General features: G+C 36.1%; 1 protein-coding gene across 1 annotated transcript in view; it reads left to right on the top strand.

The window, feature by feature from the left end:
* Positions 1–20,459, top strand: part of DNAJC5B (DnaJ heat shock protein family (Hsp40) member C5 beta) — a 56,453-nt gene that overhangs the window by 16,533 nt on the left and 19,461 nt on the right. Inside the window, exon 2 of the mRNA XM_058529013.1 lies at positions 19,555–19,768. Coding sequence (XP_058384996.1) covers positions 19,555–19,768 — 214 coding nt within the window. The remainder of the gene's footprint in view (positions 1–19,554; positions 19,769–20,459) is intronic.

The raw sequence follows: 20,459 nt of genomic DNA on the forward strand, positions 1-20,459 counted from the left end.
GCAAGAGAAGAGAACTTCCTCAACTCAATAAAAGGCATCTATGAAAAATCCATATCTATCACCATACTTAAGAGGTAAAGGCTTAAAACATTCCTCATAAGATCTGGAACTAGACAAGGATGTCTACTCTTACTGCTTCCTTCGACATTGTATTGGAAGTTCTACTAGGGCAATTAGGCAAGAATAAGAAAGAGAAAGCATCCAAATTGGAAAGAAATAAAACTCTCTATTCACAGATGACATCATCTTATACATTAAAAAACCTAATTAATACACACATACACACACACACATGATTAGAGTTAATAAATGGATTTAGCAAAGTTTTAGGACTTAAAGTTCAATATGCAAAAATCTATACACTAGCACATTCTGAAAATAAAATTAAGAAAACAATTCTATGCATAATAGCATCAAAAAGAATAAAATACTTAGGAATAAATTTAACCAAGGAGGCAAAAGACTTGTTCACTGAAAGCTACAAAACACTGCTGAAAGAAATTAAAGGCCTAAATAAATGGGAAAACATTCCATGTTCACGGATTAAGACTAAGTATTATTAAGATGAATCTATAGATTTGATGCAATCCTATCAAAATTCCAACCACTTTTTTCACAGGATTAGATAAAGTAATCCTAAAATTCATATGGAAATGCAATGCAAAGGACCCCAAATAGCAAAAAAAAAAAAAAAAATTCTTGAAAAAGGTGAACAAAGTTGAAGGTCTCAACACTTCCTGATTTCAAAACTCATTACAAATATATGGTAATCAAAATAGTGTTGTACTGACATAAAGATAGACATATAGAAAAATAGAATAGAATTAAGAGCCCAGAAATTAACCCATACAGCTACAGTCAAGTGAATCTCAACAAGGTTGTCCCAGACCATCCAATGAGAGAGAGAAAAATCTTTTCAACAAATGGTGTTGGGACAAGTGGATATCCACATGCAAAAGAGTGAATTTGGACCCCTACCTCACACTGTATACAAAATTAATTCAAAATGGATCAAAGATCTAAATGTAAGAGTTAAAACTATAGAATTCAGAAGGAAACATAGGTGTAAATCTTCATGACCTTGGATTAAGCAATCGTTTCTTAAATATGACGGAAAAGTACAAGCAACAAAAGAAAAAATAGATAAATTGAACTTCATCAAAATTAAAAACTTTTGTGCATCAAAGGACACCATCAGGAAAGTAAAAAGACAACTTACAGAATGGAAGAAAATATTTCCAAATCAAACATCTGATAAGTGTCTAGTATCCAGAATATATAAAGAATACCTACAACTCAGTAACAAAAAGACAACCCAATTGAAAATGGGCAAAGAGTTTGAATAGATATTTTTCCAAAGAAGATATAAAAATGGCTAATAATCACGTGAAAAAAATCATTAGTCATCAGGAAAATGCACATCAAAATCACAATAAGATACCACTTCACTTTTAGTAGGTTGGCTATCATAAAAAAAATGGTGAGAAGGATGTGGAGAAATTGGACCCCTCATACATTTCTTGTGGGAATGTAAAATGCTGCATCAACTGTGAAAAAGTCTAGCAGTTTCTTAAAAAGTTAAAGATACATTACATATTACCCCACAATTCTTCACCTAGGTATATTCTCAAGAGAATTGAAAACATATGTTCACACAAACCTGTCATGAATATTCATATCAGCATTATTCATAATAGCCAAAACACAGAAATAACTCAAATGTCAATTACACTAATGAAAGTGTAAACAAAATATGATACAGCCATATAATGGTATATTATTCAGCCACAAGAAGAAATGAAGTGCTCTCACTTGTTATGACATGGATAAACCTTGGAAACATGCTAAATAAAAGAAGCCAGACACAAAAGAGCACGTATTGTATGATTCCATTCATGTGAAATGTCCGTAGAGTAAATCCGTAGAGACAGAAAGTAGATTACTGGTTGCCAGGGAATGGAGATGTGTGGGGATTAGGAGGCAAAGAGTTTCTTTTTAGCATAATGAAGATAATCTGGAATTAAATTGTGATGTTTGCACAACATTGTGAACATACTAAAAACCACTGAATTGTATGCTTCAAAATGGTCAAAATAGATAAAATTTACATAATATAAATAATTGTTTACATTATGTTTATTTTATCTCAATTAAAAAAAAACTATTGGAAGTTTATTGGATGAATGTTTGTTTCTGATCATGATCTTAAAATAAATTGAGCATATTACCTAGATTAGAATATTCACTCAATTTAAAAAGCCATTCACATATAAATGCTGTTCAATGAGCATCATTTATCTTTTTATTCCTGAGTAAGGCATAAAGTTCAAAGAATTGTGAATTGTCAGCTAGAGTCAGTATTAGCATTCTGTAGCAGGGGAAACTATAAGATGTCAAAGACTAGACCTAAACAGATACTCCCACTACTCTGTTCGGGTTGGGGAAACAATGGGAGCTCATTGGAGATTTTGCTAGTTCAGTTCAGACGATTCCAGAATCTAGGGAATATGAATGCTCCCCTTGAGCAAAAGACATGATTGTTTTTTCCTCTTCAGGATATCTCAAAAGGGAACTGTGGATGTAGATAGAAACATCACGCTGTGTTGTTTTGCTAGTTCAGTTATTTATTCATTCATTCCACACAATATTTCATGAGTACTGACTTTGTGGCAGCCTTATGCTAAGCTTGGGGACACAATAAGGAATAAAATATGTCTTCATTTAGGAAGGTATAAAACAGATAATACAGCACAATCCAGATACAAATATAGAAGAAGTACCACGAGAGAAGACAAGAAGTTCAGGGTAAGTTTTCCCATAGAAGTTGATGCTTTGAGATGGCTATTTGATCATGAGTAAAGATACATAGCTGGCCAAAAAAATGTAGAAGTTAGAAAGAATGTAAGGTTAGCAAGGATAGGCATGCCAGACAGAGGGGATAGACTAATCAAAGATGGGGAGCAAAAGCCATAGAGTCTGTTTGAAAAACTACCAATAATGTGGTCATATCAGAGCACAATATACAAGCTGTGAGTGGAGGACATGAGACACAAGGCAGCCCATGGTGTGATTGTGGGAGTTTTGTAACCATATTGAGAACCCTAGACTTTTGTAGGCAGGTAGATCAATGTGTTTCAGATTTGACTAACATGTCATTGGACCCTACAGAAGAGAAAACAAGTCCTGTGAACTCTCAATATTAGGGTGAAAGAGCTTTATGTTACAAACATAAATCTGAAGATAAATCTTGAATGCAAACATAAAACAAACCAAATTCAACAAAATAAAGAATAAAAATCATATGATCGTCTCAATAGATGCAGAAAAAGCATGTGACAAAATTCAACATCCATTTATGATAAAAACTCTGAACAAAGTGCATATAGAAGGAATGTACCTCAACATAAAAAAGACCATATATGACAAGCCAACAGCTAACATCATACTCAACAGTGAAAAGCTGAAACCTTTTCTTCTAAAATCGGGAACAAGACAAGGATGAGCACTCTCACCACTTTTATTCGACATAGTATTGGAAGTCCTAGCCAGAGCAATTAGGCAAGAAAAATAAATAGAAGGCATCCAAATTGGAAAGGAAGAAATAAAATCATCATTATTTGCAGATGACATGATTTTATATGCAGAAAACACTAAAGACTCCACCAAAAAACTGTTAGAACTAATAAAAAAATTCAGTAAAGTTGCAGGACACAAAATCAATATACAAAAGTCTGTTGCACTTCTGTACACTAACAATGAAATATCAGAAAGAGAAATTAAGAAAACAATCCCATTTATGATTGCATCAAAAAGAATAAAATACCTAGGAATAGATCTAACCAAAGAAGTGAATGATCTGTACACTGAAAACTATAAGACATTGATGAAAGAAATTGAAAAAGATGCAAATAAATGGAAAGATATTTCATGCTCGTGGATCAGAAGAATTAATATTGTTAAAATGTCCATATTGCCCAAAGCAATCTACGGATTCAATACAATCCCTATCAAAATTCCAATAGCATTTTTCACAGCAATAGAACAAAGAATCCTAAAATTTGGATGAAACCACGAAAGTCCCGAATAGCTAAAGCAATCCTCAGAAAGAAGAACAAATTTCAAACCCTATTATCAAAACAATATGGTATTGCATAAAAACAAACATATATATCAATTGAACAGAATAGGTAGCCCAGAAATAAACCCACACTTGTATGGTCAATTAATTTATGATGAGGGAGCCAATAATACACAATGGGGAAAAGACAGTGTCTTCAATAAATGATGTTGGGAAAATTGGACAGCCACATGCAAAAGAATGAAAAATCAACTTGAAATGGATTAAAGATTTGAGCATGAGACTTGAAACCATAAAACTCCTAGATGAAAATATAGGCAGGAAACTCCTTGACATTGGTCTTGGTGATGATTTTTTTGGATTTGACACCATAAGCAAAGGCAACTAAAGCAAAAATAAACAAGCAGGACTACATCAAATTAAAAACCTTCTTCACAGCAAAGGAAACTATCAACAAAATGAAAGAGCAACCTACAAAATGGAAGAAAATATTTTCAAATCATATATTTGATAAGGAGTTAATATTCAAAATATATAAAGAACTCACACAACATAAAGCAAAAAAATAAAGAGTGCAATCAGAAAATGGGCAGAGGATCTGAAGAGACATTTTTCCAAAGAAGAAATACAGATGGTTAACAGATATATGAAAGGGTGCTCAACATCACTAATCATTAGGGAAATTCAAATTAAAACCACAACGAGATATCACCTCACAGCTGCTAGAATGGCTATTATCAAAAAGACAAAAAATAAGAAGTGTTGGTGAGGATGTGGAGAAAAGGGAACTCTTTGTGCACTGTTGGTGGGAAAGTAAATTGGTGCAGCTACCACGAAAACAGTATGAAGGTTCCTCAAAAAATTAAAAATAGAACTACTATATGATCCAGGAAGCTCACTTCTGGGTATTTCTCTGAAGGAAATGAAAACACTAACTTGAAAGGATATCTGCACCTCCATGTTCATTGCATCATTATTTACAATAGCCAAGATATGGAAACAACCTAAGTGTCCATCAGTGGATGAATGGATACAGAAAATGTGGTATATATACAATGGAATATTATTCAGCCACATAAAAAGAAGGAAAACTTGCCATTTGTGACAACATGGATGGACCTTGAGGACATTATGCTAAGTCAAATAAGTCAGACAGAGAAAGACAAATACCATATGATCTCACTTATATGTGAAATCTGAAAAACAAAGCTGAACTCATAGATACAGAGAACAGACTGGTGGTTGCCAGAGGCAGAGGTGGGGTGGGGGAAAATGGGTGAAGGTGGTCAATAGATAAAAACTTCCACTTTCAAAATAAATAAGTCCTGGGGAAAAAATAAAAAAGAGAAAAACAAAAGAAACAGGTTATATACGTTTTTATAGAGATCAAATTGCCATAACATGGTGTTGTGTGTGTATAATGCTTTGCCATAAATATTGCTTGGTGTGTTTAACTATTTATCATAGGGAAAAAAATCAAATAATTAATAGTATAACAGCATTCCAACAAAGCTTTTAAAAAATATTAAATAGGTATAAAGCTAGCAATTCAGGAACACATTTAAAAAAAAAAACAAAAAACTCATATTCTATCTACAGTAGTCAAACTCATAGAAATAAAGTAGAATTGTGATTTCCAGGGGGTGAGAGGAGGAGGAAATGGAAGTAGTCCAATAGACATAGAGTACAGTTTTACAAGATAAAACAGTTCTAGAGATCTGTTGCACAATAATGTGAATACAGTTAATGCTATTCAAGTGTACACTTAAAAATGGTTAAGATGGTAAATTTTATGTTGTGTTTTTTACCACAAGAAAGAAAGAAAGAAAGAAAGAGAGACACAGAGAGAGAAAGAGAGAGAGTGGGAGGGAGGGAGGGAGAAAGGAAGGTAGGAAGGAAGGACGGAAGGAGAGGAGAGGAGAGGAAAGGAAAGGATCGTGTTCCAAATAGAAGAACAGCAAAAATTCAAAACCACTGGTTCGCAGCCTTTGGTGCACAGCCAAATCCACTGTGGAGCTTTTGCAGACACGCAGATGCCCCAGACCTACAGAATTAGAACCTCCAAGAGTAGAGCCATGACATATGAGTTTTTAAAAACAACTGTTTTTAAAATCTGTTTTAAAAACAGATGATTCTTAGCACCAGTTGTTGAAAACCACTGATTTAACTGGTGGGCAGAGGAGAAATGGTAAGCATAGATGACCGTAGTAACACAGTCAGATTGTCTACTCTGTTCTTGGTCCTTTTGTGAGAAGGTTCCCTCCTCTGGTTTGTAGCAAGTAAATAAAACCCTGTTTTTGATGTGTCCACTCTGCTCTCAAGTTCTTGTTCATGGCTTCCCAGTTCTTTGTCCTATCCTTACTTGAGGTTTGAAACTCACTTGCTTTTGGTGCACTGGTCACTTTGGATAAGACATACTCCTTCTGCCAACCTTGGCCCCAAGGGACTCACATATGTCTGCATTACCTTGCCTAGCCTCCTAGCCAGGCTAGGGCAAGAATCAGGAGGACATCCCAGAAGCCAGGGGAAAAGAAGGGCTGGTCAACAAGCCTTGCAGATAGGTCAAATAGAACGAGGGCTGAAAATAGGCGGTTGGATGTTTCCGTTAGGATGTCATGGAATGGAGAGCAAGTTCAGTAGAGAACTAGAAGTAGAAGTCAGATTACACTGGGTTGAAGAGTGAATGGACATTGAGGATGCAACATTTTTGTGTAAACTACGCTTTGAAGAAGTGTTTGGGGAAGGGAAGGAGGAGACAATAACACTCTAATAATTTGAAAGGGAGGCCAGGACAAAAAATATTTTCCCTTTTTAAAAAATGACGGGTGTGTTTGCTTGCTGAGGAGAAGGAGCTAGTGGAGACGTTATTGAAGATACTGGAGTTGGGGGTAGGAGCTAGGATTCAGGAAGGTAGATAGATTCTAGAACACATTGACAAGAGGAGATTCTTAAAGAGGAGTAAAGGAAGTGAAGTAGTGGGTACCCAGAGTCATCTCTTTGGGGGTATGACAGGAAATCAGGATGTTTAAGGAAATAAATGAGTTGGTTTGAGTAGCACTCATGTGCATGACCACGAGGTTCAGAGTCAGTGAGACTGACAGTCTGGAAGAACAGGTCCTGGTATGTTTAAAAAATGGGTTTAGGGCAAAAATGGCTTTAAGGAGAATAAGAAAGTGAGTGCTTAACACAAAGATGTATCAGGGGGTTACGCTATATGTTTTTGCACCGAGGACTAGAGACACTGGGAGCTCTACCAGAGCTACCTGCCAGGCCTGCCACTGGTAATTGCCAGGAGCTGCTTGTAGCTTTGACATGATTCACCATCATGAGAGTTTGAGCCCGGGGGGCAGCAGGAGGAAGGCCTACAGCGAGCAAGTGCCTGCTGAAGGCTTTGACTAGCACCAGTGGTGGGAGCTGCTGTTGGAAGTAGGAGACAAGGTTTGTATAGCCATTTCTCCTACATCCCAGTCTTATTCTCCCTTGATGTTCAGAGTTCAGTGGAGACTGCTGCTTTGAAAAAACAAGAATGTGGGGCCGGCCCAGTGGCGCAAGCAGTTGGGTGTGCGCACTCCACTGTGGCTGCCCGGGGTTCGCTGGTTCGGATCCCCCGGTGCGCACCGATGCACTGCTTGTCAAGGCATGCTGTGGCGGCGTCCCGTATAGAGTGGAGAAAGATGGGCACAGATGTTGGCCCAGGGTCAGTCTTCCTCAGCAAAAAAAAGAGGAGGATTGGCAGATGTTAGCACAGGGCTGATCTTCTCACAAAAAAAAAAAAAAAAAACAAGAATGCAAAATTTTCCCCAGGAAATGTAATAAGGTTAGAGGCCCAAAAGCTTTTGTTAGGAACCTGAGCTAGATACAGAGATCTTGACTTGTATGCAGCTCTCAGATTCTGGGTGAGCTGTGGGCGTAGGGGGAACAGGATTAAAATATAGCACACAAGGATCTTAGTGGCCTGCTGAAGGCTGTCAGTGGCCTGCTGGTGTCAGAACTTCAGGTCCTCAGTCCCAAAAGTAGTACTTTTATGATTGGTGTAGACAAATACTTCTAATATTGGACACATTTTATCTACTGTGTTTGCACAAATATTCTAGTCTAATCTACCTCATTAGGGAGGGTCAAGAGCTGGCTCTTAAAATTAGCCATAGAAAAGAATTGTAGTGACCAGAAAACTATTTAAAACAAAGCTTTATGAATTGGCATTTGAACTTTTCAAAAGTTGAGGTATTTTTAACTCTCGTATTAAAAAATACTCAAACATGATGCCTCATAAGTCATTATTACACATTCTCTTAAAAATTGGTGAAGATTATTTGCCAAGGCATCGTTGAAGTACAGTGGTATCACTGTCTCGACTGCCACTAGAGGTCACCACTGACTCTTGATGTGGTTCTATATGAGGGAAAAGACTAATTCTCTGAAACGGATCATCATCTATGGTTGCTGCTGTTGTCGCATGCAATCTGTCTTGAATCACAAATGTGACTGTGGATGCCAGAAAACTAGACAACATCCTAACAATTGCTGCAGTGAGCTGCTTAGATGCTGCATCTGTAAACGTGAGGAAATCATAGGACTGTGTAATGTGGCCTTCAGAGGGCCCTGGGTGAGGCCTTGGTGGTCAGAATACATAAATCATACGCTATGGTAGCAGGTGTTTCAGAAATAATTACACAGCAGGGGTCGTATTGGCGTCATTATTTGCAAATTGAAGCCAAATGGTGCCCTGACCTTGCTATTCTGTACCTTGACTCTACACTAATCCTTGCCCAGTGGCTCCTGCTTCCTTGAGCCCCACTAACACTCTCATTCCAGCTTTCTCTCAGCAGCATACTATAGTAAAGCTTCTTGTGGGGAGGAAAACTGTACTGTGTACAAATGTGCAAAATAGTTGTAGGGGGTTTGAGAGATTTGGGGGCTGACCAAAGGAAATGATATGACCCTGAGACCTGGTAACACACAAGAAGCTTTACTGGGCTGTGCTTGAACAGGATTGCATGAGAGGGGAAGTCCCTCACAGCATGAGACCATCCAGAGGCTTGGGACCACCTTCAGAAGGGAAGGAGGGCAAGGGAACTTCCAGGGGATAGAGGGGATGGAAAGGGGGCTTACATGTCTAGGTGATGTCACTCAGGAGCATAGTGGGGTGTCTTTGAGTCAGAGAGCTCCAAAGGGCCATAGCAGCTTAGCGTCTTATAATCACAAGGTTCTGTCTTATCAATGGCCGGCAGGTGTGGGGTGAGGTCTTGCAGGTATATAAAGCATGCAGGCTCTAAATGGTTAACAATCTGCTTGCTTGGGCTATTTTTAAAATGACTGAATATGCAAAAATTTGAATTTGGCAGCAGTGGGCTTTTGAGCTAATGGGTCTCAGCCTGCAGTAAAGAAATAAACAACGTAGGGGTCAATACACAGAGGCGATCTTTGGCTCGTTTATATAAAAATGGTATAAAGCCTTTTCTGGAATTCACAAATACTTGAAAGAAGAGAATATAAACATAAAAGATAACCAGGAGCTTCTGAATAAGGAGTTTCCACTTATCACTGACTAGGTAATTTGTACCAGTTCTCCCTTTTGCTGAGAACAACTGGAAAAACTGAAAGAAAATTATATTTATATATATATATATATAAGCATTTGGGAGTAAAGAATTACTGCTGACTAGGTCATGATATGGAAAAAGAGAAGCTGAGATGCTGAGCAGGACTCTACAGAAGGGGGAAAAAACTTGGACCCTGGCCCAACAAGAATGGGAGTCCTGCAATTCTATTTAGACTTTGAAGTGCTGCACCCCAGGAGAAAAGGCAGCAAACCATCTGTGGTTGACAATTACTTTGGTGGTCCTCCATAAACCGTCTCCCCCGGTATTCATGTCCTTGTGTAGTCCTCTTGAATCTGGGCTGGCTCTCTGACCTAATTTAACCAATAGAATGTGGCAGAAGTGATGTTGTACCTAAATCTTACAAAAGCCTAGAAGCTTCTGCTTTTGCAATCTGGTTTAAGCTAGCCACCATTTAAGATATATAACTACCCTGAGACCATCATGCTGTGAGGCACCTCACCTGGCCGTGTGGAGAAGCCATAAGGAAGAGAACAGAGTCCCCAGACAACAGCCCTAGCTGAGATCCCAGACACGGCCAGCACCAACTTACCAGCAGGTCAGTGAAGCCATCGTGGAAAGCAGATCCTTCAGCTCCAATTGAGTTGTCCCAGCAAAAGCCAAATAGAACAGAGAAAAACTGTCCCCACCAAGTCCTACCCAAATTACAACATTGTAGGCAAATAAATAAACGATGTGTTGTTTTAAGCTACTAAATGTTACTGTAGCTTATTACACAGCAATAGACAATGGGAACATCAGTGTTGTATGGACTGTAACTGAACTTTGAGCCATCTGAGTGACTGAGAAAATCTCAATCCCTAATGGTGGATTAAGATGATCTCAGTTTTGCAAGTGCCTCCAGACATCTAAAAGTAGGAAATAAAAATGCTCTCTGGTGTAAGATAACATCTTTTTCATCCTCCAGTTATTTATTTAAAAGTTTTTTCCAGTTTTATTGAGAAATGATTGACATACATCACTGTATAAGTTAAAGGCATACAGCATGATAGTTTGATTTACATATATTGTGAAATGATTATCACGGTTGGTTCAGCTAACATCCATCATCTAATATAGATAAAATATAAAAGAAAGAAAGAAAAAAATTTTCTCCTTGTGATGAGAACTCTTAGGATTTACTCTGTTAACAACTTTCCTATATGTCATACTCTTTAAAAGTTTTTAAAATACGGTATCTGGCAGACAGAGATAATGAAGCACAGGAGTCAAGACAATATGAGCAAGAATCAGCAGAAATGAGCCAACAGAAACAGAACCATAGAAAACCTCAGGTATTAGAATTATCAGAAACAGATTTTAAAAGAACTATGATCAAGAAGATAAAATACAAGATTGAGAATTTTCACAGAGAACTTAAAATCATGAAAAGGGATATTTCAGATTTTTTTAAATGAAAAGATAAATTTTACAACTGAAAAAATACAACAACCAAACTCAAGAAACTCAAAGATAGGGTTTAAGAGGTTAGAGACCTGACTGGAAGATAGGCCAAAAGAAAATAGCCAGAAAGAATTACAAAAGGACAGAAAACAATGCAAGAAGATAAAATACATAAAGGATCCATTAAGGAGGTCTTAGATAAATACAATTGGAGTCTGAAAAGGAGAGTGGAAAGAGAATGAGGGGAAAGCTATTTGAAAATATAATGTATGTGAATTTTCCAGGTTCATGAAAGGTATCAATCCATATATACTAGAAGCCCAATAAAAGCCAAACAGAATAAATAAAAAGAAATCTACAGCCAAGCACATCACAGAAAAACTGTTGAAAACCAAAGATGGAAAGCCTTTATGGCAACCAGAGAAAAAATACAGACTACTTTCAAAAAACAACAGTTAGACTTACAGCAGATTTTTCAACTGAGATAATGGAAGCAAGAAGACAATGGACTGAAATCTTCAGTGTGGTGAAAGAAAACAATTGATAGCCTACACTTCTATATCCAGGGAAAATACCCTTCAAAAATGAAGGTGAAATAAATCCATTTTTAAGCTAAACAAAAATTGTAAGAATTAATCATCAGCAGATCTGCGCTAACAGAGATATTAAAGAGTATTCATAGGCAGAAGGCAAATGATCCCAGATGGATGGTCAGAGATGCAGAAAATAACTAGTGGCAATAAAATTGGAAAATACGTGAGTAAATGTAAACAAATACTAATTGTATAAAATATCATTAAATACTAATTGTGTTAAATAATAATTCTTGAGGGCTGAAGAGACTTAGAGAATTTAAGTACATGCTACCAACAACACTTAAGATGGGAGGAGAGTAATAGTGTTAGTGTTCTAAGATTTTTGTATTGTTTTGTATTGTACTTAGACAAAAGTACATCGATATTAGACTTTGATAAGTCAAAGATTTTGTAATCTCTAGGAGGACCCTAAAAGGAATAATAAACAAATGCATAATTTCCAAAGCAACAAAGGGAAAAAAATAGAATAATGAAAAGGAGTCAATACAAAAAAGGCAAAAAAGGAGAGGAAAGGAAATATATTTTAGATGAGACAAAAGAACATAAGGAAGTGGTAGATTTAACCTGAAATACATCAATAACTATATTTAAAAAAAACATAGCTAAGTGTTTCAATTAAAGGAAAAGGTTGTCATTGTGAATAAAAAACCAAAACTATATGATGCTTACAACAGACACATCCAATATATAAGGATACAGAAAATTTGAAAATAAAAGAAGAGAAAAATACATTCTATGTAGATGCCTACCCAAAGAAAGCTGGTGTAGCTTTATTAACATCAAAATAAAGATAAAAAGTATTACTACAGATAAAGAGGTATATTTCATAATAATAAAAGTTCAATTCACCAGGAATATATAATAGTCATGAATTTAGCATGGCCTAAAATACACAAAGCAAAAAGTGACAGAACTATAAGGAGAAATATGCAAACCTATTGTCATAGTGGGAAATTTTAACATACCCTGCTTGATAGATCAGTAAAATTGCTAAGAATATAGAAGATTTGAACAAAAAAAATTAGTAAACAAAATTTGATGCTCTTATATAATAACAAGGCACCCAATAGGTATAGTATAGAATATATATTCTTTAAAGTACATATGGAACATTTACAAAAATTGAACATATAATGAGACATAAAGCAGGTCTCAAATTTTGCAGGATTTAAATCATAGAGAATATATTCTCTTACTGCAGTGAAATCAAGCTAGAGAGCAAAAATAACAATATAACTACAAAATTTCCATATGTCTGAAAATAGGGAGGCACAACTTAAAATAACTCAAGGGTAAAATAAACCACAATTAAAATTAGAAAATATCTAGAACTGAATGTTTCGTATTAAAACTTGTGGAATGCAGTTAAAGTAGTACTTAGAGGAAAATTTATAGAATTAAATTCATATATTGGAAAACTGAGTCCAGCAATAAATTAAAAATAATGCATAATGACCAAGTTGAGTTTATCCCAGGAACATAAGCTTCCTTTAATACTAGAAAATCAATCAATCACATTACAGATTAAAAGAGGAAAAACACATCTTCTCAACAGATGCAGAAAAAGCATTTGATAAAATTCAACATCCCTTCACTCTTGGTGAATTAGTGAAAGAAGAAAGGAAGAAGAATGCCTGCTATAGTCAATTTTATTTGACATCATACTGGATGTCTCAGCCAGCACAATAAGATAGAGAAAAATGTAAATGATATAAGGATTGGAAAGAAAGAAAACCAGTTATTATTTGCAGATTACATGATTGTGCATGTAGAAAACGCAAAAAAACTACAACTTATTAAAATTAATAAATGAGCTTAAGTTTGTAGGATAAAAAACATCAAAATATAAAAATCTTTTATATCTGCAATGAATTGAGAAAAAAATTTTAAATGTCAAAACCACACATAAAAAATTAAGTTCCTAGGAATAAATACAGTAAAATATATGTAGGACCTAAATGGTAAAATTATAAAACTTTGAGAATCATTTAAAAGTTCTAAATAAGTGGGCATATTGCACAAATGTCAATCTCCAAATGAATCTATAGAGTCAATGCAATTGCAATAAAAATCCCAATAGAGTGTGTGTGTGTATGTGTGTGTAAACTGACAACCTAATTCTAAAATTTATGTGAAAATACAGAGGGCCCAGAATAGCCACAGAACTCTTGAAGAACAACGATACGGAAGAACTTGCTCTTTAAGATACTAAGACATATTTTTAAAGGTGTTGTATTTAAGACTGTTATTGGCCCAGAAATAGCCAAATAGACCAGTGGAACAGGACAGATAGCCTAGAAATACAGAGAAAAGATTTTATTTTTTTAATAAATAGTGCTAGGACAGTTGGATATCTATATTTTAAAAATTGGACTGGATGCCTACCTTCTGCCTCATTAAAAAGTCAGCTGCAAATGGGTCATTGACTTTCATGTGAAAGGCAAATGTATAAAGATTTTAGAGTTATAGAGTCTGTAGGACAAATCTTCCTAAATTCAGGAAAAGATTGATTAATTCAACTAAATTAAAATTAAGAATTTCTGTTCATCAATAGATTCCATACAGAAACTAACAACAACAAAAAGTCCCCAGAAAGGGAAAATATACATGCAATACATAAAACTGACAAAGGATTCATATACAGAATATGTAATTTTTAAAAATACTACAAATTAATTTTAAACATCAAACTAAAAATTGGTAAAAGACTAATATGCACTTAGTGGATTTCCAGATAACATATATATGCCTTATTGGTAATTAGGAAAATGCAAATTAAACCACAAAGTGGTATATATACAAACCACCAGACTGTCAAACATCAAAATGTCTGTCAATACCAAATGTCAGGGAAATGAACTCATATATTGGTTTCTTATATTTTCACTTGGGTGTTGCCTGAATCCAAGAGGGCACAGGAGTTCCACCGAACCTCCAGTATTGTGACACGCTATCAGGTTCCATAGTTGCAACACTTGCCATACACCTAGGAGTTACTAATCTAGGGTTTGTTTCCACCTGCAAACTCTGGTTTATAGCAGTTCCTTTTCCTATCTACCACCAGTCTCCTTCCCATCACAGCCAATTTTTTCTAGACAGAATAGTCTATATTTCACATGAGCTCAGATTTTGCTTTCTTTCGCTACTTTTGCAGTAGATGCTGGCTCTGCCATGAAGGTAATTTTAAATGTTCTAGGATATGGGAAGAAATCAGTGCCTCACCCTCCCTCTTCTACTCCTTTGTCTTAGACAGCAGGTGGCTTTCTTTTGGGACATTGGCGGGGCAATAAACTTTGTGGCTGATGGAGGTTAGCAGAAAGCACAGAGCAATGGGGAAATCTTTAAAACAGGAAGCAACAGAAGGTAATTGGAGAAAGCATCTGGAAACGTCTTGAGTAGGGAAAGGCAGCTATAGACACAGCCATACCGTTGGAGGTACTTAGTTCCCTGAGGCTCGGAATCCAGCACTCCCAAACGAGAAAGTCTCCTCTGACATTCCAACCCCATCTGAGACAGATTTGGCCTAGAGCTGGGGCAACATGGTCAGAATCAGGTTTTAGCTAACTCAGAGCCTGGTAGAGAGTGGTAGCTAGATCTTATCTGAGTGTTAGATGCGGCAAGGAAGAGAACTGGGCAGAACATTACAATACTTAGAATTCCACTGCCTCAAAATAGGTAGATCTTAGAGGCCTTAGGTAACTGTAACTATAAACCCCATATTTATCTTATCTGTCACTCACTGGATTCACTATACATTTCATTTGACAGCTGTCATTAGATTTCACAGTGGAAATTAGAGGCATTGTTGCTATTTCCAAAGTTATTTATAGCCATACCAGATTAACAGGTGACTGAGAGTATAAAGAGATTTAGAATTAAAGGTTCACATTCTTGTTGAATAATATGTCACTTTTAAGCATAAAGTGAGAAATTATAAGAAAGATCTTTAAAATGAATAAGTAAATATTATATTTAAATGTACTCCAAGCACTTTCTTTCACCCTAAATTCCATACGTGTTTTCTTGCTCTGTAGACAATTCCTAAGGGAGTGGGTCATTGATCAACCACCTCCTTGCGCAGTTGTGTAATTTTGGCAGCTGCCTCTGCTAGCCACATTTCCTGAGGATTCCTCAGAGCCAAAAGTATCTGCCAAGAGGAGTCAAAATGCTGCTGACCACCAGGAATTGGATTTGTTGCAAATGGAGCTGCTCCAGCCCTCTGAATTTGCCAACTCCATTGTTGGAGGAATGTGAAAATGGTTGAGTGCATCTGCCCTTCTGAGCTGACACAGATCCAAGCAGCTTAAAATATGACAAGAAGCCAGGCTTCTCTGGCTAAGTCCTGGACGGTGTGTATCAGTCTACAACTGAACCCGAGAAACAGGAAATGTAAAGAGATATTTTCCAGGGATTTCTTTCTTTCAACGCAGAAATAACAGCCCTTGCATTTGATTGGCCTGTGGAACTAGTAGGGGACAATGCTGCAATTGTACTTCAGGGCATGGAGTGAGAATTCCAGAGATATTGTGTCCTTAAAATTCATGTGCTAAAAGAAGCGACTTGAGACTTTTTGATGATAGTCATTGTATCACTGCAGTTTGAGGACTTTTCTTCTTTCTTTCTTCCTTTTTACTCCCTCTCTAATGTGACAATGAGTCATTTAAGGGAGCAAACTCTAAACTATCAGCTATTAAAAGAGAACAAAATTTGTAACTGGAGCTTTAAAATGCTTAGGGAAAGAAACCACACAAGTAATATGTATATTTTTTTATAACAAGCAAAACAAAACAAAGAGTCACTCATAATCCCAATGTGTAGCTATAAGCACTAATTGTGGTTATAACCTTCCATTTTCCTCTTTCTTTTCTCCTTATTTTTCTGTTTTCGTTTTCCCTATATAAAGACATATATACAATTGTCTGCATGTGTGTGTACATATGTGTGTTGTATATGTGTATGTATGTGTGTGCATGTGTGTGTATTCATGTGTATGTGTGTGTCAAGGTCACCAAAGATTTCCATATCACTAACCCCAGTGGTCAGTTCTTAGTTCTCATCGTACATGACCTGTCAGTGGCATTTGACATAAGTGACCACTCTCCTCCTTGAAATACTTGGATCACAAGACCCCATATTCTCGAGATTTTTCCTTCTGTATCATTGGTCTGTCTTTATTATCTCCTTTGCTGGCTCTTCCTTCCCAAAGCTCAGTCCTTAGAATCTCTTGGACCCACTCTCTTGAGAATCTTTTCCAGTTCCATGGCTCTAAATACCATCTACCTGCCAAGAACTCTGAAACGTACATCTCCCACAATAATTCTCATCTGAACAGAAGGCTCTTATATCTATCTACCTCCATCTCTCCACTTGGAAGTCTAATAGGCATCTCAAACATGTCCAAAATAGAACTCCTGAATCCTAGCAAACCATTTCTTACTTCCAAAAAAAAAAAATCTCTTGCCATCTCATTAAATAGTAACTCCAAACTTCCAGTTGCTCAGGCTGAAACTTTGGTGCCATCCATGATTCCCCTTTTTCTTTTCCACTCCATATCCAATCCATCAGCTAGCCCTCGAAATATACCCAAACTCCAACTACTTCTCTCTGTAACCTCCACGATCACACTGGTCTCAACCACCAAGAGCTTCTCCTAAAAGAGTCTCCCTGCCTTGGCCTTTGTACCCCCCAAGACTGAGTGATCCTTCTAAAACTAAAGTCAGGTCACACCACTCTTCTCAAAACATTCCAATAGCTTCCCATGTCACCTAGACCAAAAGCTAAAGTCTTTACCATGGCCTATTAACATTCTGTGTGCCTTACTCTTTAAATTAAAAAATATAAACATAGAAGGCAGCATAGTGGTGGTTAAGAGCATGTGCTCAGAGTCAAATTGCCCATGTTCAAAGCCTGGCTCTAATTATTATCTGTGTAACATTGGGCAAGTTACTTAACCTCTCAGTGGCTAAATTTCCTCATTTGTAAGATGGGATCATTATAATACCACCTCATAAGGTTGTGGTGAAGATTAATGAATTAATATTTATAACATGATAGTTCTTGCATATAGTAAACATTATAAAATGTTTATAAACATTAAAAATGACAATAAATTGTCATTGTAAAAAATGACACAATAGGCATTTTGTGCTATTAGCACAAGATTTCGTCATAAATTCTGCATGTAAAAAAACATGTCTCCAGTGGTCCCATCTATAAGAATTTATAGATACCCTAAACATCTCTCAAAAAGGAGGATGAAAAATGTTTTGGTTAAACAAATGTAAAATGAACCATCATTATTTTATTCTTTTTAATTATTCTGAGTTCAGAGTTAGAATGGATTATACGCCACAATTTATACTTGTAAATATTTTGGTACTTTTTAAGCCTCCTGATGCTGAGCTGCTTAACTATTCACCTACATCATAACCAGTAATACTTTAATTCTTAAAATGGGTGTGATTTTTTTCAGTTTATCATGTAGATTAATTTATAAGGTATATTTTACTTTTATGCTCTACTTATGGACTTTTATTAGTGCATTAAAGTGAAACAATTTGATTTAAACTAATACAATAGACAAAAGCTTAAAGGTATATTCTTACCTACGTCTATATGGGCATAGTCGGGAGAACAGGCTGTATAAAATTTCCAGTAGAGAGTCATAAAATTAATGGACTTTGTAGTGGAAAAAACACCACAGACTCAATTTTGAACGTGGCTTTAATCATTATTTAAATCATCTGTAGAGGGAAATGAGGGAAATGGCCACTAGCTAGTGCCTGACTATCATAGCTTGGTTCTTATATCCATTTTACGGTTTCCTTTTTATACTTGACTGCAACCGAAGAATAAAGGATACCTCCAAATCAGCCCCCGACACACACATATACACACACAATGCAACACAAACATATACTCACACCTTTCAGAAATTGCTTTACGATCCACAGAGGAGAGAAGGCCTTGTATTCACGATTAAATTTCTGGATATTTATCCAAAGAACACGAAAACACAAATGTGTAAAGATATCTGCACCCTGTGTTCATTGCAGCATTATTCACAATAGCCAAGACTTGGAAACAACTTAAGTGCCCATCAATGGATGAATGGATAAAGAAGATGTGGTATATATATACAATGGAATTCTACTCAGCTATAAAACAAGATGACATTTGCAACAATACGGATGGACCTTGATTACCAGAATAAAAAAAGAAATAATAAAAATAATAGAAAGTAACAAAAAATTTCTAGATTATTTGAAGTGGGAAGACCTATTTGAAAAGAGGTCAAAGATATATTTAAATACAAGGAAAGTCACAGTGTTTGTTCAGAAAAACAAAGGGAGTTAGGATTTGTGGAAGATTTGTGAGGGGGTCATAACGTTTATTCAAAAGAGTATAAATTAGAATTTTTTTTTGATAATTGACTTTAACTTTGAGAATATGTGGTGTGAAGTTTTGTTAATTCTGGAAAATTCTTCCAGTTCTAAATGGAATTTTGGTGTAAATTGGTCCTGCTGCTGGAACTCTTAAAGGCCTCTGCACGTTGGGGTGGACTACTGATCAGCTCACATGTAAAAATAAACTTCACATATTTGCCAACAGCAAAATGTCTCAGATTCGACAACTACGCAGCTGCTGAGAATTCTTTTGAGGATGTAAGGGGAGAAACAATACTATAGCGCCTGCATATTAGAGACAAGAGACAACTTTTCATGAAAACTTGCTTAGTTAAATCTGCATTAGCGTGAAACATTATTTAACGGTATTTGCTTGTATAAAGGATGTACAAATGAATAGCGCCCTTCTAAAATGTCATTGCAATTCTTGTCAAATAACACTTTTTCTCACTTTTTTTTTATTTTAAAAGAAAATTGGCCCTGAAACACCATCCAGACAAGAATCCAGATGATCCAGCTGCTGCTGAGAAGTTTAAAGAAATCAACAAGGCCCACACAATACTTACCGACATGTCAAAGAGAAATATATATGACAAATATGGATCTCTGGGACTCTATGTGGCCGAGCAATTTGGAGATGAAAATGTTAATACCTACTTTATGCTGTCAAGCTGGTGGGCAAAGGTGAATTATATTTTTTTCCTTCAAAAACAGTTTCCTGGAAGATCATGATATTATTCACTCTTTTAGACTCGATCTCAAAGAAAGACTAACCTTACTATATTATTAAATTCTTGTAAATAAAAGGAGGTAGCTTCAACCGAAAGCTGTTATTGGAGGATCATTTTTGCTTTAGCTCATCAAAGAATTATAAAATACAGCATAACTTAAAATACTTTTAGGCTAATTATATTTGAATTTGAAGCTTCATGTTCATTCTGACTGCCCTCCCTCATCCCATAATGACTAATTAAGAGCTGACTCATTGCTCAAAACCAAAAATAATTTATTAGTGTGACAACTGTTTAATAAATTACTATGGGACAAATTTAGCCATGTACTTTACTATCTATAGCATAGGTACATCAGCAAGCACAATACCTAGGAGAATGGTAATTATGTCATAGGCTCACATGCAGTCTGCTGTGAGGTAGTGGAGAAGGAAATGAAGGGAAAAGGTGAGAATTAAGGAGTGGAGGACAGGGAGTTGGAGAGACAGAGAGAGGAAGAGAGGGAGAAAAAAGATATCTGATCAAGAAAAAGGCAACATTTTTAAAGACTTTGTGCAATCAGAATTGACTTTTGACAGTACATTTTGTGTGGTTTCCTAGGAATCCCTGGTATATGTATGTTTGGTGATACTTTTACATTTGTT

Source organism: Diceros bicornis, chromosome 33 (genome assembly GCF_020826845.1).
Source record: "Diceros bicornis minor isolate mBicDic1 chromosome 33, mDicBic1.mat.cur, whole genome shotgun sequence".
Classification (NCBI taxonomy): domain Eukaryota; kingdom Metazoa; phylum Chordata; class Mammalia; order Perissodactyla; family Rhinocerotidae; genus Diceros; species Diceros bicornis.